At 37.1% G+C, this 24,229-nt stretch overlaps 1 protein-coding gene across 1 annotated transcript in view; it reads right to left on the reverse strand.

The window, feature by feature from the left end:
• Window positions 1-5,508: 5,508 nt before the first annotated feature.
• Window positions 5,509-24,229, reverse strand: part of SEC63 (SEC63 homolog, protein translocation regulator) — a 58,451-nt gene continuing 39,730 nt past the window's right edge. Inside the window, exons 12-21 of the mRNA XM_017829359.1 lie at window positions 21,346-21,500; window positions 19,368-19,515; window positions 17,525-17,607; window positions 15,805-15,864; window positions 15,424-15,582; window positions 14,428-14,586; window positions 13,393-13,494; window positions 8,167-8,265; window positions 7,210-7,314; window positions 5,509-6,640 (exon numbers count right to left, since the gene is read on the reverse strand). Coding sequence (XP_017684848.1) covers window positions 6,497-6,640; window positions 7,210-7,314; window positions 8,167-8,265; window positions 13,393-13,494; window positions 14,428-14,586; window positions 15,424-15,582; window positions 15,805-15,864; window positions 17,525-17,607; window positions 19,368-19,515; window positions 21,346-21,500 — 1,214 coding nt within the window. The 3' untranslated portion in view covers window positions 5,509-6,496. The remainder of the gene's footprint in view (window positions 6,641-7,209; window positions 7,315-8,166; window positions 8,266-13,392; window positions 13,495-14,427; window positions 14,587-15,423; window positions 15,583-15,804; window positions 15,865-17,524; window positions 17,608-19,367; window positions 19,516-21,345; window positions 21,501-24,229) is intronic.

Here is a 24,229-nt window from a genome sequence, read left to right on the forward strand (position 1 = left end):
GCTCAGCTTGTCTCATTGCTTCCACAGTGCTCAGTGCAGCACCCTGTATGTTGCTGTGTGCCTGGCAGAGCCAGCTCTGGGGGCACTGCGAGGACAGAATGTCATCGTGCGAGGAGCAGCAGCACCCACCATCCCCACCAATACCCTCTTTCCAAGAGACAATCCTTCAGGAGGTGGGAACCATCATCCTGACTTCCATGGTTACCAGGCAAAAACACCAAAGGAGAGAAGATGTTCTTCACTTGTCCAAAAGAGCCTGACCCCCCCTCTGATGCTGGACCCAGAGGTACTGGTTCTCAGGGTAGGGATGGGCTGGGGGACAAGCAGGTGACACAGATCACTTGCACCCCACTGCGAGGTCCAGCCCCAGCTGCCCTGCCTGATCACCTTTGAGTCTTATAAGCTTTCTGAGAGGTAGGCCAGAAGAAGAAGAATGAAGAACCCATGCATAGGAGTCCCCATATTTTAAATAACTGGTAACTTTTAGCATACATGCTATAGATTAAATATGAATTTGAATGTAAAATATAATGGGGCAGCTTTTCATCTTCTGAATGAACTCGGTCCCAATTGCAATGAAGGAGGTAAAAAATAAGAGAGATCAAATACACCTAACAAATCTACATCAGTAGGGAACCATAAAAAGATACAACCAAGATAAAACCTTACGTGAGGAAGTTAACTGCGAAGAGTAAATCCTCATAACTTCAGGAAGAAGTACCCGTAGGCAGCAGTCCCTTCTGCCCCTTGATGTTTAAGAGAAGCTAATGATGTAAATGAAGTTGCTCAAATTGCCTCATGATGGGAAGCTGACACCCGTGCCTTGTACATGAGGCTGAGAGAGCAACAGGCTGAACTGATCTGGAAGGACCTATGCAGTTGGGTGACATTGGTGGCCCAACAGTGGGGTGCAGAATGAAGCAAGAGCTATCTCATTTCATCTGTTCATTTCAAACAGCCAAAGTGATTGTCACCTGGGTCTCCAAATCTCACCACCCTGTCATGGACACTGTCTATTTTACAGCCATTATAACCTAATCTCAGCTAGTGATTTATCTCAGCTATGTGATTTACACATTGTAATTAATTCAGTGGTGAGGAAATTGCTCATTCAATTTGAGTTTAATTTACTGTACACACATACATTAGAAAGCACAAATTCCATGGCTGTGATCTGGGCACAGAGAAAGGGTTGTGTGGTGGGAAGGAAAAAATAAAACACACAATAAACAATACGCCGCTGTTTTTTCACACCTCCCACTCCATGAGTGTCTCCTCAATGGGAGGAAGGCATGAAAATAAATCTGGACATTTCAGTTTGGATACCTGGAGGTGGAAGGCAAAGTCCCACTGTCACTGCTATCCCATTTCCCACCTGCAGGAAACATCAGCCTGGAATATTGGTGACTATGGCCTCATTCTGATCCCTGCTTATGTTTGGGGTGTGTGTCCATCAGAGAGAGCAGAGTGGGTTGATGGGGTATCATGGTACAGGGTATAAAGACTACAAAAGCTGCTGTATCTGTGGCATACTCGTGAACAAGTCCAATGATGGAAAACCATGCAAAAGCCAGGACAACCTTTTGCTGCAAGGACAGCATTTCATTTTCAGCTACCTGAAGTTAAAGGTGGCCTCCTAACAGGCTGGACTTTGGAGTATCTAGTAACCATGCCCCAGCAAAGCCAAAAGCAATGCCTGGGTGATCCTCACTGGCCTGTGTGAGACCAGAAATTCCCCAGAGGCATCAGGGTTTTCCCAGGTCAGGGACTACCCTGCAGAAAATACCGGCAAGATGTCCAGTTTTGTAGGGTTTCTCCATAGAATGCCTCCAGTGTTATGCCATGAAGCAACTTGCTTGCAAAAAAGAAAAGCACTCACACCTTATTTTAAAGTAAAGGTTGATGAATTAAAAGCAATTGCTGAAGGTGGTCCATGCAGTCCCCTTTGTGTCAATAAATTCCACACATGCAACATAACTGTAATGTCTTCCCTGTTTAATGATTAGAGCATAATGTGGAGGGCTTATACACAGTGAAAGATTGAAAATTATTCAGTGCTTCCTGATTCAGCACACATGAGAAATCAAATTCTAGGTAGAGTGTATGCAATTTGGCTTAAAAATACTATCATTAGCTTTACAATCTATTGTGCTAGATTTATTAATAGGTTTCATTGCCAGTAACAGTTCTGTTATTTAAATGAATGATAAACATAAACAATTCTGGCTGAAAATTATTTCTACCATCTAAATAGTGTCAGTATGGGCTCAAACTGCATCTTAAAACAAAACACTGAGATGAAAGAAATGAAGTGCAAACCATGAACATCACCCTGATGTATGAATTTAGTATCCCAGCTAGAGATCAATACTGAACAGGAGTCACACAAAGCTCTCTCTTCTGTTTGCTCCCAACACAGCATAGCCAACAAGCACCTGCTTACCTTACTGAATAGAAATAAGTTTAAGCATATGCTCAACCTCTAATCCAGCACTTGGGTGCTCTGCCAAGCCTTCGACAAACCTTGAGAAAAAAGGAGCACCACTGTCATGCATAGATTTTAAGGATGATACTGCCAGGGGCATTTTCACATTTCTGTGCACAGAGCATAAAACTCTGTGATCACGGCACACTGTGGATGCCCACAAGGCACCCCAGGTACCCCACAAACTGGCTCTTCAAGGTATGGCATCCTCATGGTAGAACCAACTAATGCACCTCCCCTTGCAGAGCTTAAAATACAGCTGAATCAGAGATACCTTCACAATGACCATCTTACGCAAACACTTTTCCAGAAACTAAAACAAAGCAATGTTTATAGCTCAAAACAGACTCATTAACAACTCATTTCCTCCTAAAAAAGGAAGCTCTGCCTTTCTTTCTCTGGCAGGTTTTTATTTCAAAATAATTTAATAATAATAATAGTAATTGTAATAATTCCAATATTTAAATGGGTTTCCTTCAGCAGTTTTTAAATGAAGAGTCAGTAAGGAGTTTGGGGGAAAAAAACACCAGAAAAACAGATACAGAAAGAGAGGGCATGCAAATGTAACAGTAGAGTTTCTTCAAAAGAAAAAAAATAGATAAATCTCCATTTATGCCCTCTCCCCCTCCGGAAAGGGGGAACACAAAACCAAACCTACAGCTCAAAATACGGTAAGTATCCCCTGGAAAAATCCCAAGGTTTCCTGAAGCAATCCATGCCCCTGCCTCCCCCTGCTGAGCACAGCCGGGAACTGCACCCGCTCCTTGGGAAAAGCATCTTCTCTTCCCCTGCAACTCAAGGGTTTTCCAACTCACAGACACTTAATAGTATTTAATTACTTTTAATAGTAATCAACCTCTGTCAACGTTTTGCAGGGCAGAAGGTTAAATCACATTACACAAACAAACAAGAAAAATCTCATTTTTATTACTTCTTTCTTCTATCTGCACACATCTGCTTCATCAAACAGTATTTATCTGCCCTAAATCTAATTCATGGTGCTTCTTTCTACAAATGCAGTTACAGCACCAGCACCCCACACCCACACTGAGCTGGGCCAGGAGGAGCACGGCCAGTCACACTGCATCACCCTCCTGCCTCTTCCAGCAAAGTCCCATTTTTATCCCTCAGAAGTGGTGCAAGCCATGAAGGTATTTGCAGCAGTGGACAGTTGGGCTCTGCAGTTGCCTCCTCTGACCTAGAACATGGGGCTACAAAAAGGAGCGCTACAGCAGCAGGGCAGAAATAAATCTATTCACGCAAAAGAATACTAGCTGCTTCCCAATTATGCTTGGGTCACTATTGCACAGGGAAGGCAGCAGCAATGCAGATTTTATTTCTAGAACTTGTTTTTGCTCTTCAGTTACTAGCCCAGAGTTTCAGAAGGTGCAAAACTGGACAAATTCATTCCTAAACCCTATGAGAAAGTGAGGCATATACAACAGTGAGCACAAAATGCCGCTTCTTCCTGTAAAGCTTTTCCCATCCTGGTAACTGTTATTCAAGAGGGAGTTGGTCAATGCTTGAATGACAATTCAAGTTTTTATTAAAAAATGGTTATTAATAGACACACCACACAACAGATGAACCAACAACTCAGTAATGCTGGGCATCTGCAGTTAGGTGGTTTCAACTCTGTGAAGCTCTTAAATACCTCCTCAGCCCCACTTGTGCATCTGTCTTGGAGGGTGTTGTAAAATTATGCACAACTACACAGCCAGCATTTTTAAAAGAAAAAGTATCAGCATGCCGCCTTCATGTAATCAAGGTTTCCAATACCACCACAATTTTTCTTCTCACATCTTCTATTGTTACCTTGACTATACAAGAGACACATTTGAAGAAGTATTAGATTTGACTGAGCCTTTGTTGGCTCAATAGAATTATCCTTGGTTTGCAACTTTCAGTGTAATCCCAGATGTCAGCTTTGATCTTTAAGACAAAAATAGTTCAGTGTTCAGACCAGGGACGTGATTCTTTTTTTTTTTCTTTTTGAAATCGTTTCAATGCATTCGCATCTTGCCAGTATATACCTTGACTTTTAACAGTAAAATTTAGTGATCAGTGGTCATAGCACAGCCCAACTCACCCCCATCCCAAAATGCTTCTATTATCAACTATTTCTCCTAACTATAATCGTTTCCCTGCTTTTAACAATTGTAGAATTTCACTATGAGTTGTTCTGACAGAACGATGTAATCTTACCATTCACTTTGCCTACTTGCTTGAGAAAGGGTCACCAGATTTTTTACTATAATTTCTCTCATCAATGCAGAATTTGACTCAAAAGCCTATGGAATGCAACTAGAGCTTTTTTGTTGTTATTTTTCTACTGTATTTTGCAAATAAAAACTGGAGTTAAAAGCCATCAAGCGTAGAAGCCGTTTAATTTAAAGCTATTCTTCATTCTTGAGTTTGAACACCTGACACTGATTATGGTTTACAAGAGTTTTTTCTGCACAATGTGCACTTCAGAAGTACTTTGAAAGATAACAATCTCATTTAGAACATCTTCAAATTTTATTTGCTCTACTGCAATTACAAAGAATATAACAATGTAAATTTGCATTTAAAGTGACAACCCTTTCTAATAAACAAGGTCACAAATTAGTGTGCACCTATTCTGGCTTTGGGCAAATTTCATAGGATGGAATTTTTCCCTCGTGGCAATTTGTCATATTTTACAGCATTGCATTTTCCTAATTCAATACATGGGAACAGAAATATATCTGTTCCTACTTGCAGAACACTCATACATATTTCTGAAGTATAGAAATGCAATATTTTCAGTAATTTTCATGTTTTATTGGGAGGAAGAAAAGGAAGAATCCAGCCATGGCTTTTGTCAAGTCATACAATACACTAACAGCCCTGATTCTTTCCTCCCTGAAATTATTCTCTAATTAGACTTGATTTTTTTTTAAACAGGAGTAGTGACAGAATCAAACAATCAGTCTTGTTTACAACCCTGCAGGAGACTGAGGTAAAAAAAACAAAACCAACTCAGACAAAGAGGCACACTATTACAAATGCAAACAGCCATCAAATTGTCCAGTTTATTCATGGGAATTCAAAATTGATACAAAACATGCCCTCTATGCATGTTGTATTTTACCCTTAGAACGTTTCTGACGGTGTCAGGTAGATTCAGAATATACCTCGGCTTTCAGCACGTACCTTTTATAAAGGTATTACACAAAAGCCACTTACTTACATAACACGTGGTCCCAAAATTGTTTTCAGACATTCTGTTTATCAAAAGACTCAGATCTTCTGCTGATCTGATGAAATACAGGCTTAAAAATGTTTTAAGCCATTAAGAAGTATCCTATGGCAGAGTCAAGAAAGTTTATGATTTCCATTATAATCTCGGGCATAAAAAGGCAACAGTCCTAAAAAAAGCAGCCCTCCAGAATATATGGAACATGGCAATGGGTATGATGTCAATTTATAATGATCATGTTAAGTAAAACAGATTTTTAAAGCTATGAATGATGTGAGCAGTATCACAATAAAATAGCTAATGAATACCACAGAACCAATCAAGTTTGAAAGTTGAGCAGATGTTGTTTCAATCAGCAGAGATTTATAATGTCAAATATACCAAAAAGTTTTCTAAAATAAATTCTTAATGCAGAAAAATTGTGAAAGTTTGCTCCTAGCTAGTAGTACCTTTTATTTAAATTGGACCCTAAACTGATCAGACAATACATAGCCCACACTTTTGGACATTTATAATAAAAAAGCTTTTATTTTCAATTGAAACAAATGCACCATCCTGCACTTTGAAGGCTATAATGAGCCATAAGCATATTCCAAGGTGTATCAATGGCAACAGATTTGTTTCACCTCCACTGAGAAGTTACATAATGCACTCTTAATTGGTAAAGAAAATTTAAACTCAGCCTTCTCAAAGCTTCTGTACTGTGTTTCTTGGTTATTTTACAAGTTCCACAGTCAGACCAAGAGTTTGCAGTATGTGCAGATATTGTAGTCAATCAATAGTACTGTTTAATCATCATCTTCCTCCTCTTCCTCTTCCTCCTCAAAACTGTCTTCAAAGCCCTCACTGTCTTCCTGGTCCTCATCACCTTCTATTGCTGTATCCCATTGTGGATGATTTTCTGGCACTGGTTTTGCTTCATGAACTTCCAGCTGCAATTGGATAAGGAAAGAGAAGAGGGGGAAGAAAAGGTTACAGACAATAAACAGCAATTTGGAAAAACAAACAAACCCACCCACCCAAAAACAAATGACACACCACACAAAAAGGACAGTTAAAAAAACAACCAAACAAACAACAAAACAAATCCCATCTCACCCCAAAATCCAAAACAAAACCAAGAACTGCTTCCAGAAATATGGCATGCCAGATTTTTCTCATTAACTGTATGAATCTAGGACTAAGGGCAGAGAAATGCCATGGCAGACCTCAAGGTAAAAAAAGCCAGAGCCAACGATACTGCAGAAATTTAATAAATGCTAGAAAAATGTGAATAAAATACATAGGCACTGGAAAGCATCACAAACTCTAGTCCTGTTTAATCCATCATAAAATTGGGATTACTGACATCAGGCAGAAACCGCTTATAAGTCCCTCCTTCCCACTTGTTTTAAAATCAGGACAGGCTGAATTCTTATTGATAACAGGACTTCTGGGGTTTTAATAACCATATGAAGTAGCTTTCAATGTAATACAAATACATAACACAGTCAAACATCACCTTCAATGGTTTAATCTGGTCCAATCCCATATATGAATCTGATCTTAAATAAACTGTGTACTGATAGTTTCCAGGCTTGCCTGGTGCTGGGAACTTCAGTTCTACCTACAAAATAGAATTTAAGCCATAAGTTCTTCCTGCTTTCAAAAGACACATTAAAATAAGTACCTGAGTTCTACAATGAACAATAAATACTACTACCAAATAATACCTTTTTAAGAAATATTTTAGTTTCTTAGTAGTGACATTTCTTTGAAAATCTCTATGTAATAAAATAGACACAGAAAAGAGTCACAATACCCAGGAACAATCCCTTCCATGAAAGCTGAATAATCAGTCACATGTTTTCTGAGTTAGACCAAGTAATTACATTAAGTACACAATTTCACCCCCTTGTATGCTAAATTTCAAAAACCCAAACAGGTTAAAATATTTAGTCTGCTGAAAGCATTATCTTAACTCTACTGTTACTTGAAATTGAATATAACATATAGTTTGGAAGAACAAATACATTAAATCTTCATTTTTCAGAAAAGTATCAAGAACACAGCCAAAGGTTACAGTCCCAGAAAGGTTCACGTGAGCCGAGGCTAATTAATTTGTCACAGTCTCTGCTTTAAAGAAAGAGGACACTTAATATTTCTAACAAATTTTAATAACTTTAAGAATAACATTGTACATGAATACTGGGTTTCATCAGCTTTTGATATTGGGGAAAAAAACCCAAACATATTCTGCAAAGAAACCTGAAAGTCTTCTTAAATTACTTTTTTTTTCTCCGTTATCAATTTTCATAGTTAAAAGACTCTTCCCCACTTTTATCAGGAGAGTAAAATTTGTTTTCCATCTTAATAGATAAGTATAAAAAAAAATTAAAATCTAGATGTATTTGCATACCATAGACACTTCAATAGAGTTTTCTAATACTCCAAAAAGAAAACTCTCCCAGTACTTTACCTCTTCTTTATCTTTTAGTGTACAAACATGATATGGCATACATATTAGCATCTGCTCCTTCCGATCTGCAATATAGAGCCACCACCATTCTTGTTTTTCCTTTCAGAAGGGGAAAAAAAACAAAAGAAAACAAAAACACCAGGATTATTGAAGTCATAGAAAATTATGCCCCTGCACTTTATAAGAGGTAATTAGGAATTGCTGGTCCTTGTAATACAGACAGAAAGGAGGCGGTTTGTGTTTTGTGGGTTTTTTAAGCTTGTGGATATGCATGAATAAAATATATAGTAAATACTGTACACTGAAGGCAAACAGATTATCACAAGTGACTGCTGGTCTCCAAAAACTTCATTCCATCTATTTAACTTAAACTACCATGTGGGACATGGAACCATTCCAAAGAATGGTGTTCACTGAGGGTTAATGAGCAACTTAATGTAATATACTACTACTTTACGTCCTTCTACAGAAATCCAGCCTGGATAAAAATTTCAACATATAAACGTAAAGACAGATAAAGTACTCTTCTCAGTAGTCTTTTTCAGGTAAGCATACTTTACCCACTGCTCCCCCACCCCAAGAAGTTGGAATCTGCCGGAAAAATGAAATTTGAACGTACTGAGATTTCACTTCGAGGAAGTGAATCAATATCAGTCAATACTGATTTGTATTTGTAAAGGATGCCCAACAACTGCTGCCTATCACACACAGCTTTCAAAATAGCTACAGGACCCAAAGGTTTTGCCACTGCAGGCACCAAAGCAGAGTTCCTAAATTAAATTAAATGAGTATGGTCCTTCATAAAAGACAGAAACACTGTAAAAAATAATATTTTTTTTTCAATTGGAGTCAAATTTTTAAGACTGTCGTGCAGTTCAGCAGCATAGACACAATGATTCTCAAATGGGAAAGACAGTTCTTCGGCATCAACTGTTCTTTATTTAAACCCTACACCTTTTTGGTTAACCCTCTGGCACTCATTTTAAGCAAAATCCACCTTATTGTAGTAGAAGCCGAAACCTCGTTGTTGCAAAAAAGCTAGTTTAGTACTGCAAAGCAAGTTTCCATTCCTTTATCTCCTTAAGTCTTTTTTTTAAACAAGTGAGAATAGTGGGGGCATGAGGGGGAAGACTTCTTCATAATGAAGTATTTTAGTAGATAGGTAATAGTCATAACAGCATAATCTTGCCCTTCAGGGGAAAACACACACTCCTTTTACACAATTCAGATGTCCATCTGTGTTCCAAAACAATTTTTATCCACCCCTGATGGTTTGGTAACTGATCAGATCTATAACAGACTGAAGCCCTCAAAAGTGAATGTCAGAACAGTTACAAGTCAAAGCTCCAAACCAGGAGGGCAATTTTTACATATTTACACCAAAACCAATCAGGTAGTTGCTTCAGTGTCACATAAAAAGTGGTTGTTTTGTTTAATTTTTAATCTAACAGCATTAGGAGGACTGAATGAAAGGATACAGTGGACTTTAACACCACCACTGACATTCTTCTAAATTCCATGGATGGGAAATAAATGCTGTTAATATGTAGAATTTGAAGAACTTTTATGTCCACTGAAAGAGTCAAAAGTTCAGTAGTTTTAGATACTTTTAAAATTTCAGAAAACACTGTCTGGTGATCTGAAATTTAAATAATGTAAAAATTGAAAAATTACAAAAGATAAATTAACTCCTATTCTCTTTTGAAGTGACTAATTGTTATGCTAGTAATAACTATCACAATCTCACTGATATATTCAACTATTTACAGCAGCAAGACACTCACATCAACAACCAAAACACCCTGAATTAACACTGCTGAGTCCCAGAACACAGAATGTAAAATTAACTCAATATGTTAAATGCCCATTTAACAGTGTATAAAAGCAAAGGCAACTGCATCACAGCAAAGCAACAGCACTCCTTCCTGTTTTTGAAACAGGCACTGCGACCAGGACAAAAACCTATTCCTACACTATTTAGGACCAAAATATATAGCATTCTAAATTCTTACAATTATTCCAAGTGATTTTCTTTATGAAAAGTCACCCCATGTGATTAAAAAGCATAAGTTATTTTATCTGTAAGTTTCAACAGTAAATATATTGTCAATCTCCTTGACAGCTGTAGCAAAGAAGGTTCTTATGCAGTTGGAGTGTTTATTTCCTAGTCAAAAGGCCTCTAGGAATAGAAAGATGAACAGTATAAATAGTACAGATGAAAAAGAGCCACAAGCTAGAGCCCTTACAGAATGGCTACTCAGCATTTTAAGCCTGTAAAGACTCCCACCAGAGAAAAAAGCATCTGCAGTTGTATCAATGCATTATTTTTTACATTACCAAAACACTGTGCTAACTGGCTATACATTGTGTAGATTTTCATTACTCCCAATGGCAAGGAATTTTTATTTTTTTTAAGAACAAAAGATCAAAACTGCCAAGTGGATTTTCACAAAAACTGGTAAAAAATAACAGCCAAGGGGGGAAGAAATACCAGGGCAAATGACATTCATTGATCTAATGATCAAGGAATCTATATAGTAAACCATTTGGAAGTAAAGCTACTGACCCCAAAGTGCCATCGCTTTTTTACAGAAAGGACAACTGTGTAGGAGTGTCATTTTCCTCTCTCTTATTGGGTGGAATTTAAAGTTTATGCCTGTGAGAATCTGGCAAACTAACAGGCAAGTGGGCAAAATGCCCTTTAACAGATGGGTGCAAGGTTTGGCATGCCAGGGAACCAGTATGTTCATGAAATTGGAACATCAAGGCCAGTTTCTACCTAAAAATGTCAAAACTACAATCTGTGCAGTTTCTGGATCCATGGATTCAGGAGCAAAATATAATTATTTAGGAACCAGCATAGATTAAAGACACATCTCTGGCAGAGTAATCAACTGCCCCAAAACTTGGATGAAACATCCATAAGGCTGTCCCCTGAGAACAAGTATATCAGGCTCAGCTACACTCAAACATCTGCAAGTTCTGGAATACACCATTTCATCCTTAACTCTGCATCTCTGAACTGGCCATGACCATAATATGTGCAATACTCTAAATAACAGATGCAAAAAAACCTCCAGTGAGTACGATAGATTTTGTTCTTCGGATGTTGCAGATCAACTCTATCTGAACATGCTCCAACTGCAGCTACAGCACCAGACACAGCTGCATTCAACTTTCATGAAATCCATAAAGAAAAGTTGAAAATTTACAGCTACAGTACCATGAGAGAATACGCCTGTATCTTTCAAGTTCAAGCATTCAATTCAGCCCTAGAATTTTTTTACCAGTGAACTGTATTTAGGTTTTATCATAAAACCCATCTGTAGCTTGGGTAGACACAGCTGAAGCTTATGCAGCTTGGTACAGAGAAAGTATAAGCAAAATCTCAGAAAGAATCCTCAAGTGCAGCAAAAGAGAAATACAAATAGCAACCCTGAGACACTGGGCATAACACATATTCATTCTCTGAACTGCGACTGGTGACCAAAGCCAGCTGCCTTCGCAGCAAGGAGGTATTAAGACTGCAGCATATTTTACATGATCTAAGGCAGCCAGAAGAGCAAAATGCCAGCACACCTTTTTCTTTTATGCTGGTGTACCTCTGGAAGCTGTATTGAGAGATGGGAGCATACCTAACTGTCAGGAAAATACAGCATTAAGATCAGCCATTACAAAACTAGATGTCACAAGGCCAGACAGCTCTCAGCTAAGGCCTTCAGGAAAACAATGTATTTGCTTTATTTGTATATCCTCTCTAGGTCCTTAGGAACAGGTCTTGCTTCCCACAATTTGCTTTCTAATGATTACACTAGGTAAAATCAGCAAGAACAGTATGATCACAAGCATGCAGACAACGGAGTATGTTTGCACACACAACAAGCTGTATGGGGTATATACATAAAGAGCTCTGGGGACTGAGAGGAGAGAGCAAATATACATAGTATCTTCCTTTTTTGTCATGTTTTACTCTTTTTCCCCATCTCAGTTGTCTTCTTTAAAACACAAGAGGAAGCATAAGCTTTGCATCCTACCTCTGTTATTGGAGATAGCACAATGACAGAGATCCTAGATTAGTTCCCTAGTCAGGGAAACAAAGGAAACCTCTGAACCACTGGCCTGGAAAGAAAATGTAGCCAAATGCTCCTTCCTCTTGGTTCCAGTCTGGTCACCCCCAACCAGCTAACTTATTTGCTCAGGACACAAACACCACACTTTGAAAAATCCCATCGTTTTCAAGGTTTTCTTGCTGTAAGGGGTTTTCAGACAACTACTGAGTGGTTCACTGTTTGTGTAAGTAACAACCGATACGTCACAACATATTTTCAATGCCAAAGACTGCTGTAGAGACACCTGAGTCGCTGCTCTCAAATACATCCCTTCCTCCAACACCCATCCACACCTGAACTTCTATTTTTGAACTCTATAGGAAAGACTGTTCCACAGTTGGCTTCCACCACTTCCAGACTACATTGTGGTAGAAAGACATAGCTTTGCCAACCAACTCCAATTCCACATCTGCACACTGTGCTGCCACCACGTTGTTGCACTGAGACTTGAAGTCAAGCAGTAAGCCAAAACAATCTGCTGATTCAAATAACTCCCAAACTCTTCTGTCATTACTGTTAACACAGGAGGGGTCAGGACCTCCCCCAGTCACAGGTATTTGCAGTTAGATATAGAGTTAAGGGTAGAATACTACTTGCTCTTTATTAGAGCTGTGCTTTCACATCCCATAGCAAAATGACCAAAAAAAAAAAAAAAAAATGGCTTAACCCTAAGCAAACTGGAGACTATAGTTTTAAAATTCTACAAGTGAAGCTGTTCACTCAAAAAAAAAAAAAAAAGGTAAAGAAAAGGACTATAAATTAGATCCCTATCAGATTAAAAGCTTTCAGACATAATCTACCTATATGTAACAGATCAGTAGGAAAAAACTCCACTTCAGCATTACTGCTATCAAAAAGGAACCTTAAATTTCATACAAGTTTGCAAGTCTCTGGGAACTGGATAGGAAGAATAATAAATAAAAAGTTTTTAGAAAAGTATCTGAAGGAGATTTATAGGATTTTATAAGTTAAGACTTTATAAAATTAAATGAGGTTTTTTTCATGTATTAGACTTTTTTAAAAGCCCAGTATTTACAGCAAAAATACAAAAAGAACAATTAATTTGTATTATTACTAATTCTCACATTTTACAACTGTAATGTTTTCTATTACTGACCTCAGGAAAAAAAAGACTGTAAACAGGATGCGTTATCTTTGACTTCGTTTCAAGAAGGGCTCGTTCCTTTCTCTGTATACTTTGCTGTAGTTCTTGCCACTCCTGTCAAAGATAAGGTTAAAGAATAACTGTGCACTAGCCACCTTCTGCATTAAAAAGACAGAAATTTTAGTCCATGAAAATGGTACATGTGACAAGTTCTTGCACTAAATATGATAAAGGGAAAAGCATGTAGAGATTGAATTATACAGTACAATCAAAGGCAAAAAGACCCCCAAGCAACAGTAAAACTAGAGACCATCTAAGTAATTATTTAAAAAAACAAACAAACAAAAAACCACACCCCAAAATGCAGATCTGTGGGGCTTGCACACATTCTTCAAAACTCAGTTCTACAGCACTATCTGTAAACACTCACCACCTGAGCCATAAGAGTTCTGATTACAAGTTTGATGTTTCTTTTCCCACCAGAAGCTTATTCTCACTCTGTATGGGACTTTCAGCTGTCACACAAGTCTTCCACTGTAAGACCTGTGATGCAGAAATCATCTGCACAATGTCTCATTTTCAATTACAATTACAGTTTCAAATTACTAACTTAACAGTGACTACAGTTTAGTAAGCACGTGTACAAGTTTGTTCAACTACTGCATGCTTGGAATATGCACTATGCAGCATGCAACAGCCACTGCCTGTCAAGAACACAGTTCAAGGGAGAGACTATCTCACAAAGTCTGTAGCAGCTAGTAATCAAATTAAGCTAAAAGAAACACTACAATCTTTTCCTGAAGTTCAGCCATTTTTCTCATGTCATTTAAGTTTTCTGACTATGCTGCAAAGACCCTTCACTACTCTTTCTGAAACAAACTTGTAGTGACAAAGCTCTCACGCCAGAATGAGATCTGAAAACCTCTGGAGAACTGGTATTACTCCTTCATCCTAGTGTTCCCTGGCCTGAGGGGACAGTAAAGAATTAAATGCATCTTCTGTCAACCCCAGAGGCAATATTACCCTTCAAGATAAAGTAAAGCTTACAGCTTCATCATCTTTGTTTTGCTTCTCGTCTTGTTCTCTATCAGAGTCTCTGTCACTTCCATCTTCTTTTTCACTTTGAGAGTCCCTGTTTGTTTCTTCTTCTTCAGAATCACTTCCTTTATCAGAGACCTCCTCCTCTTCTTCCTTCACAACAACTTCCTAATGGGAAAGAAAAAAAAGACAATGCTTCTAACTTAGTCTGCACTACTGTAGTACACAGCATTCACAGCACCTGTCCTAGGGCCACACGATCTACACTCTTCTTGTATCACAGTTTGTCTACAATGAAGGTTAATCCATCTCACATTACGTGCTAAGAGGAGGAAGGAAGCAATTTTCCTTCTCCTTATGGCACCCACAACAGGAATAGGAGAAAACAGTGTTTGATTCCTGGATTGTTTGCCCCATCCCTGGAGGTATTCAAGGCCAGTTTGGAAAACTGGTCTAGTGAGTTGCATGCATGCCCATGTCAGAGGGGTTGGAACTAGATGATCTTCAAGGTCCCATCCAACCCAAACTGTTCTATATGACTCTGGGACTGCATTTCAAGAAGTCTTAAGAAAAATCACAGAGAGCTTAAGAAAGTACCTACAACACAGCCCACGAGGTGGAGAAAACACCATACAGTGGAAAACACAAAGGTACTAATTTATCAGAAGAAAGTTTCATTGCAGTTTTTTCCTTTAAGGGAAAAGTAGAAGTTACAGAACAATTCACCTCCCAGAAGGCAGCATAACAAGAACTAATAATAAGAAGGGACTACGAAGCCAGATTTCTGAAACAGTTGAGCACAACTTTCAGCAGGCCACTGAAACCATGGTGGTTCCCTAATTACTTTACTAGTTATTTTTAAATGTAAAGAAAACAAATGCTATTTTAGAAGATACACTTCACAAAAGCACAAACCGAAATGTAAGAGACAGATATAAAACCTGCCTCAGATTAGCAGTGATAAACTTAATAAAAGTATAAAATAGCATTGAATCTATGAGCTACCCCATTAGCTTGTTTTTGCTTCTGCTGTTTCGGTGGTTGCAATGAAGGTGGCACAGGTTTCTTTTTCAATGGCTTCTTTTTCTTTGATTTCGAAGCTTTCTTGGTGCCTTTATTCTTTTGCTGCCATCCTTTGCTCTTAACTTTGTTGACATCTCCTTGCTGTAGGAAAGCAGTATTTAAAATATTTATTCTGTTCATAAGATTTCTGGCATTCAACTGTAGTTTAAGCAATTTAAGTTGAGAAAATTAAAAGGCACAGCTCAAGATACACTTCAGGAGGCATTTCTGAAAAAAAATGCTTCAGAAGTACACAATTAGCAACTCAAGATCTGAAAGAAAGTTCTCTTTAATTAGCAAGAGGAACACTCACTCTTCACTTACCCCTTCTTCTGTTGGTTGCTCTTCCGCTGCACATATAGACTGCTCCTTTTCAAACACTTCCTGGTTAGAGAAAGATGTGAAAACTACTAATGTTTCTCTGTACCAAAAGAGCAAATTATTATTTTGTATTTGAACTTGAACTAAATCAGCTTAATCAGGTCTGAATCTTTTACTCATTATGGCAAATTCTTTTATCAGTGACAGACACAACGGGGGACTAACAGATCAAAATTAAACACTATTTCAAACATTTGGTCTCAGATTTTTCCATCACTAGTATTATAAAGAAACTCAGTAGCAACATGTCACCTCGTTCAAAAGAATCTACTTGTTTTATAAAGCATAGAAATACTATATCACAAAAGCAAGCAGTAGTAAAATGCTAATTCTGCTCCAGTTGTCAGAGCATTAAAAACTTCAACAGTTGCTCTGTTACTGAGGGACACAAAACAACAAATCAAACTAGAAATACGAAACATTAAGACACAACACAATGTTAGTATTCTGTAGACTAGGACATCTCTATGAAAATGGATCTTTTTTCCTTGCATTTCTTTCTTCAAAACATACTATATGCTATCAAAAAAACCCCACCAAAAACAAAACAGTCATAAGGAGCTGTCTTATATAAAGATGGCAATAGGAGATACCACTGCAAAAAAAAAAAGCAAAGTACAAAAGGCTAGCTCTAGTTTTGCAGTTGTATTTCAATGCCAGACTGCCTAGTGGAGGTCACATAGGAAACATCTTAAATGAGTTTTCTATATGCTGTTGGACATCTTCATTTTTAAGTACAGTCCAGTATTCTCATAATTTTCGGGTTCTTTCATTTTTTCATTCCAGCACAGTGATACAGTGCTTTCACATTTTACCTACTGTACCCTCAGCTACCACAGCATGAGCACACAGTACTTTTATAGAGAGACTGTCAGCTGAACTGGCTTCAGTCTGATCTTCAACTGTAATACTCATGGATTGTGTGCCTGCCCTTAGAGGCATAACTCAGACTTTCTGTTTACTTAGACAATTATATGATTAGTACAGATGCAAAAAATCGGCACTGTAGTCTTTGTTACGTTGGAGTTGGTTTAGCTCCTGTGCATTAAGGTTTTTTTGTTCAAAGAAAGTACTGCATTTTAAGCTCAAAAATAAGCACAAGTCAGAAGCTTAACTACTAGGGTGTAGTATTATTTTGATTATGCCACACTGTTACCTATTCAGCAGTCCACTTTCTTCAGGTGGCACTGGTGTACTTCCTCTATATTAAGTTATGTATATTCTGCATTCTGCTGGACTGAATTTCTTTCTTAAAAGTGTCTAAAACACCCAGGAGACTTGAAACATTATGAGCCCACATAAAGTGAAATCAAATCCTGTCCTAAGCACTTGAGTGAATACTTTATTTTAGTTCAAGAACCAAGTCTCTGAATGTCTCTTTTCCTGTTATTTACAAACCTCAGAGCAGTATCACTTGCCATATTCTTTTACCATTCCCTAGACAACAGCAACGGGTCAGACTGAATTCTGGTTTTATTCCAGGAAAACTTTCTCACTCAGAAACAAAAACATAAGGAAGGATTAAGAGCACAAGTTCTCAATTTCAAATCTTAACTTTACAGTTATATTTATAAAACATTATGCTAGCTTGAAAAGCATAAATGCCTGTTTACTAGTATATACCTGCAGTTACCCTGAAAGAACAAATATTCTTAATACTTACTGCCATGGTCTGTCTTGTTAGAGTGACCAGAACAGTGACAAGAGAACCTACTGTAATATTGTTGCTGTCTTCATCATCCAAAACTAGTGTAAAAAGAAAAGCAACACATCTATTAGACTTCTTTAAACCCTTTTTCTCCATTAAACATTGTTTCTGCTACTTCTAAATATAAGCATACAAATCATAGAATTTTTAACAAAAGAAAATTTCAAAATTTTATTTAATAAGTCTCTTACAACCTCAAATATACTGTTAGGAGGAGGGTTGGTAATTCAGCAAACTATAAAACTGCAACACTGAGTTTGAAATTTTAATTGCATGAAAGTTAGAAAATTCAAAGTTATGGTTGCTGTGGGAACCATAACCCTGTAATACTGTGCATTATATATTAAAGCATAAAACTTCAGAAACATGAAATACTGCACGTGACCAAAGGGACCCTGTTATATTTGTTCTGGGAATCGTAATTTTCATTTTCCTGACTTTCATAAGATTAACAACTCAATTTCAATGCCACATTAACAATCATGCATTTAATTCTTTTTTTAAGGAGAAGGCAAAGGAAAATAAAAGAACAGCAATGATTAGTTTAAGTAAAACATCAGACATAAACCCCGCAGGACAGACATTGAGGAGTTTATATTTCTGACCTATAAACTGGAGGATCTCAGGTTGGAAAGGAATAGTTATATCCCAGGGTAGACATTTTACTTATTCCCTCTCAACTTCTCCCTGAGAAAGCAGTTTTAATATTCACTAGTCTTACATATGTATTTTATATAATGGCAATACTGAGCTAAACAGAAATGCATATGCATTGTTCAATCCTTCATACCACACCTGAGTGCAGCTGTGTGACAAATGAAGACTATGGGCAGAAAAGGAGAGTTTGCCAAAATATGGGAAGGTACTCCATGACTGAATTTTAAGCAGATTAACAGGACTGTATACAATCCTGTGCTAGTCTTTTGTTTATGTGTTTTTAAAAACACCTACAAACAACATTTAGAAACACCAAGATTAGGAGACATTTGCTTCCTTAACAGGTATTTCCATTAACACTTGCTTCTCACAGAGGACTATGCATAAGGTAAATACAAATCAGGCTACCCAAACAAAGCACATCACATTTTGAATTTGATCAATGCTATCACAATAACAACATAAATTAGAAACAAGAATTAGAACAACCTTTCAAATACCACACATTTACTAGCACTGATCTTCTACAAAGGAAAGAAGAATGCAGAATCAATTCACTTCCCACTGCAAGGCTGCCTAACAGGAACTGCATAATATATTTAATTTTCAGAGGGGGAGAGCATTATACATTCATGGAAACTACACACAAAAGGTAGCTAAGCATAGCACAGACAAATTCTGCCAGATATAAAAACTATACAAGGATTATCACAAAGGAACCCATGAATATTTAGTCACTAGGGTCTCCAACTCAAAATCTCACAAACGTCTCCTCATGCTGGAGTAAGCTGAGCAGAAATTCTGGAATAAGCACAACTTTTAAAGATAGCTAATAAAAGTGATATTTCAACCAGAATTCCACATTGCTCATGAAATACTAAAACAACAGACAAAATATCTGAGAAGCTCCTTTAGGAGAAACTACGGCTGGTTTGGGAATCCGTGAAATGTTTCAATGTACTTTACCTCCTCAGACTATAAATTTCATGTACAAGAACCTGCCACTCAAAAAAGTATGTAATTTCCAGGCCACATAAATAACAGTGAGTTGTGTTTCAGCATCCTCTAAAAGCCTACTGCCAACAGACTATCAAAATGTCAGAAGAGTGACATATACAGAACAAAAGCACCTCCCACTCACCCTGTGGTTTTATATCCATAGTGACATATGGAAAGCTGCCAAGGACAGCCATAACTTCTTCATATTTCTTATCTTCTAGGAAGTGCAGTAAATTGCGACGGTCTGAGCCTTTCAAACTCACCAAATCCTGAATACTTTTGATTTTATACTGAAATGAAAAAAAAAAAAGGGAAAGGATGTCATGTGGTAGCATAGAACACAGTCCACAAATAAACTCTTGATAATACACCACTCATGTCCCCACGTTACTAATACTTACACACCACTTGATTTGTTCTTATAAAACACCCCACACCTTAGGAAACTAGCAAGCATATGTTTTGAGAAACAATAAACCAAAGAAGTTGCATTCAAACCTACTAAATAGCACTGCTTTGAACATTTATGTGTTCCTTAGTATGTGTCACCCCTTAGAAACGGCACTTTTTAGTTTCTTATAAAACTATTATTTCAGCCAGGTTTTTTAAAAAGTTGAGTCAAGAAATCTTACTAATAGGTTTTTTTATTTAGATAGAGTACTTCAGTGCTTTGAGATTTGTATTAGCAGGAACAGCTGAATAAAAGTTAATTTTTTTTTTTAACTGAACTGGAAATGAATCTAAACCCAATCCTTTTAAGATTTGCAGAGCAGAGCTAAAGGGATAAAACAAACACAGATTTGAACACTTGGTTACCTCACCACTACAAATGTACATACTTTATTAAAAACAATTTCATGCATCCAGATAGACTGATCATACCTCCAGTCTAGGGCACTGTATTTTTGAAGAGCTCAGTGCATGGGAACATGTACAAAAAAGCCTAATAAATTGGTCTCTTCCCTCTTTCAGGGCAAGGACAGATGGAATTATAACACGGTTAAATTCTTGGGGTTTGTACTTAGTTACACTGCACATGTCAAAAAATACATCTAAAATTGCATAATTTTTACAGTCCCTGTAGTTTAGGGCTGCATTTAAAAAGAGTTTAATGATACCTATGAGAGAATGGTTCTTTTACTTAACCCAAAGGATAACATTACTTGAATATTTAATGAACAAGAGGAATTAAAAAAAAAAAAAAGGCAGTACCTAAGAATTCTTAGTCTTCACAGTAACACAGAAGCATTTAAACATCCTCTAAGGCTGTAGTTAAAGCTAAACAAAACTTCCATCAGATAAAAAGGATATTTTCAAGATCTACCCAAATTAACCACTGTAATAAAACTACCAGAAAAGTCAACAGCTTCTAGTAGAAGACAACTGCTTGTTTCTAACCAGGCATTTGTAGAAGATATACTGGCGCCAAACCAACAAGCAGGTCTGAATACAGGACAGGCAGCAAAACAAAGTGAAGAAACACATGCAAGTATTCAGACAAGACTATTCTTTTTCATCCTTAAATTCTACAAATACCAACACTTTCCCCACTACAACTGCATAGCAATAGCTTTATAAGACACCCTCTGTCAAATGTAATGGATCACAAAACCTGAAATACTTCCTACAGTAATTGATTTTTTTTTTCCTTTTATGAACACCTCTGTGTAAGCTTCTGAATCTATTTTCTATCAAAATAGATTAAGAATTATATAAGGCCAAACAAGCTTCCCCTGTTCACCCCCAGCCACCCGGAAAAAAAAAAAAACTCCCAGTAGGATATTCCAGACACATTCTGGAAAAATACTAAATAGGAGACAGTACATTGTACTAATAAAGAAATTCAATTTCTTCTGTTTAGGAGGTCAACATAGACTGATCTTTTACACTTATTTACATTTACCAGATCTCTAATCTTAATTTCCACCCCCTAACTGAGATGGACGTCAAAGAAATAAAAAGTAGACAGATCTAGGAAGTATTGTATTGAATTGCTGCAAAATAAATCTATTTTTATTCTCTTAGCTAATTCATGACCTTGCTTCCTTACAGGAAAGTAGGTACAAGAAGGAGCAGAAAGCACTTTAAGAAGTTAACAAGTATCATTTGTAGTTTTATACCTTTTTATGATTGGAAACTCGCCTAAGATTGTCCTCTTCAATGTGAGGCAGCTGTAAAAGGGGAGACTTGAACTGTTGAAGCCCCTGGACTGTCATCTGGGAAAGCTTCATGCAATTTTCCAAAGATCCCAAAGATGGAGCACGGAACTCCCTTTCTTGGGGAGAATGAAACAAACAACATAATTTTAAACTTTTTTTTCTTCTTACACTTTTACAGTGTATACTTGTATTATAAGCCACAGAAAACCTTGTTTTCAGTCCCCCAAGCAAAAGAGACATCTTAAAATGTTCAGCATAATTAATCAGGCAGCCCTTTTACTCTCACTGCAATCACACAGCTCAGCAGACATTTTCTTCCCTCTACTTAAGTGTCACAACTAACACTAAGAAAGGGAAAGACTTCCATCTCACACTGTCTCAGGGAACAACAGCACACTCTATCTGTGCAATTATTACAGATAAAACCTTCACCAATTAAGCAAAAAAACTGCAGCATCAAAACAAACGTGGCTTATATTTGTTTATTTTACGTATGTGTGTCTGTATAATGTGTTTAGCTCTATTTTGTAAGCATATAATTATAGTTTATCATTAAACATTAATCTTTTACAACATAATACATTATTTATAAGATTTTCATCTTGAGAGATGAACATACAGGTAACATTAAAGAAGAAACTTTATGTATGAGTGAAGCTAAGCAGAGCATATTATATTATGTTACAAGGCAGCAAGAATAGCCAGAAAAATATCAAACGCATGACTTTTAGGTTTATTTACAAAGGTTAAAAAGAGTGTTTGAGCAAAGACTTATTTGACTTTTCCTTTAGAAATTACATATAATTATTTTAATATTTTAAAGTACAAAAAGGCCTACATTGCACATAATTCAAATTATAAGATAAACGAGGAGAAAGCCCTAGCCAGAACAGAGCAAAAGGAAGCAAAAAAAAAAACCAACCAAAAAGACAAGTAGTAATTTAATACTCTTCATCACATCTCCAAAGAAATGAAAAAGCAAAGCAGACACATACTGCTATATAATTTGACAACCATCTATTCATGAATAAAACCTCTCATAAACCCTGTTTAAAGAAATCATTTCAGAGTTCCCCTGCAGCTCAAGAGATGCTGCAAGTCCAGAACTGGCCATGTTTGGGTCGTTCCATATATCCTTTACCATGAAACATAAAAAGAAGTTAGATCCTCTTCAGAGAGCCACGTGGAATTTAAGCTACTTAAATCTTTTTCTGACCTTACATGTGGCACATGAAAGAACTGAAGGCCATTTCAAACAAGTATTACAGAAGGCACCTGTAATTTATGATGCCTGTCATTTCATTTAATAATTGGCATATGTTTTCTCCTATACTTTAAAACCTTTTCTGAGAAACAATTAACCTTTGATTACCTTGACTGTTACAGGTATATTCTGCATACAAATACAAATGTCTATGTGTACATACAGAAATATACTCATTTATGTATACAAATACATATATTTGGTATGGACATATTTGGTTGTTATATTTTATATGTTATATTGTTATACAGAGGTATCTTTCAATAGATTAATTAGACCAGTGGTCAGAAGGAGTATGCCCACTCTGCTAGGGCTGTGTGATCAAGCTCAGCACACTATGAAGGCAAATAGAGTTGCAAATAAAAGTGGATTTACTGACACCTGGGTGAGAAGGCAGACAGGCTATTTATTACCTGCACCTGACCAAAAGGGTACCAAAGCTACAACTCCTAAATGTTTAAGTGCCAATGGCCACATATTTTGATAAAAAGCAAGTTTAAATTAATTTTAAAACATTTAAAAGAGAAAATACAAAAGGTACTAAATCTGACAAAAAATGAACAACCAAATTTGGTGTCTTCAGTATGTTTTCTTCTTCCTTTACACCACTTACTATCTTGCTGCAAATTTTTAAGTAGCTACGAGGGTATGTTAAATGCACATGAAGGACCACTCTGTTCCCTCTGCACCTGCCCCTCTCCCTTTCAAATCTCCTATTTCTTCACTAATTACACCAAGCTATAAATATAATCAGCTATCAAATGAAAGTACATGGCAGGATTTTTTTGTAAATCCAGTATGTTAGTAAATACTGTGAAGATTATATGCAATGCAAACAGACACAGGAATGGAACTACCTGGCTAGATATATTGGTAACTGAGAAAGATGTAACTTCCATCTTCAGGAAAAAAAAAAAAAGTAGTAATAGAAAGACTAACCTTCCAACTAAATAACACCACACTTACTTTCCTTCTTACCTATCTTTCACCTTCCCTGTAAATTTTTTGGCTGCTGCTAAGGAAAGTCCCAGGATTTTTTAAATTAAAAAAAACACACTGCAAAACAACTCAATAAAAGAATCCTAAATATTGTCTGACAAACTGGCTTTTGCAGGAAATTTACCTACAGCTTTGAGACCACAGAGCAGTAGTCAGAGCAGAAAATATTCTCTTTCTTAAAGGATTGACCCATCATCCATATGACAGTAGAAAAATATTTCAACAAAGTTGGAAAATATTATTTCGGTTTCATGAAAATAACACAGGTCTTTTTATTTCCTGAGAGTAGACCTGAGAAGAGTGTAGCCTTTAACATCCCCCAGATGCCCCTGCCATAAAATTAATGCCTTTGCTGTACACATTTTGACATCTCCTGATTGTCAATGTGCACACTAAAGGATGACCTTTAATCTAACGTTATAAAATCATCCAAAGATACAGAATCAGAGAATGGTTTGGGTCGACCTTAAAGATGACCTGATTTCAACCCCCTCCCTATTCCACTAAACCAGGTTGCTTAAGGCCCCATCCAGCCTGGCCTTGAACACTTCCAGGGATGGGCCATCCACAGCTTCTCTGGGC

This window comes from Lepidothrix coronata, unplaced genomic scaffold, assembly GCF_001604755.1.
Source record: "Lepidothrix coronata isolate B3197 unplaced genomic scaffold, Lepidothrix_coronata-1.0 Scaffold5, whole genome shotgun sequence".
Classification (NCBI taxonomy): Eukaryota; Metazoa; Chordata; class Aves; order Passeriformes; family Pipridae; genus Lepidothrix; species Lepidothrix coronata.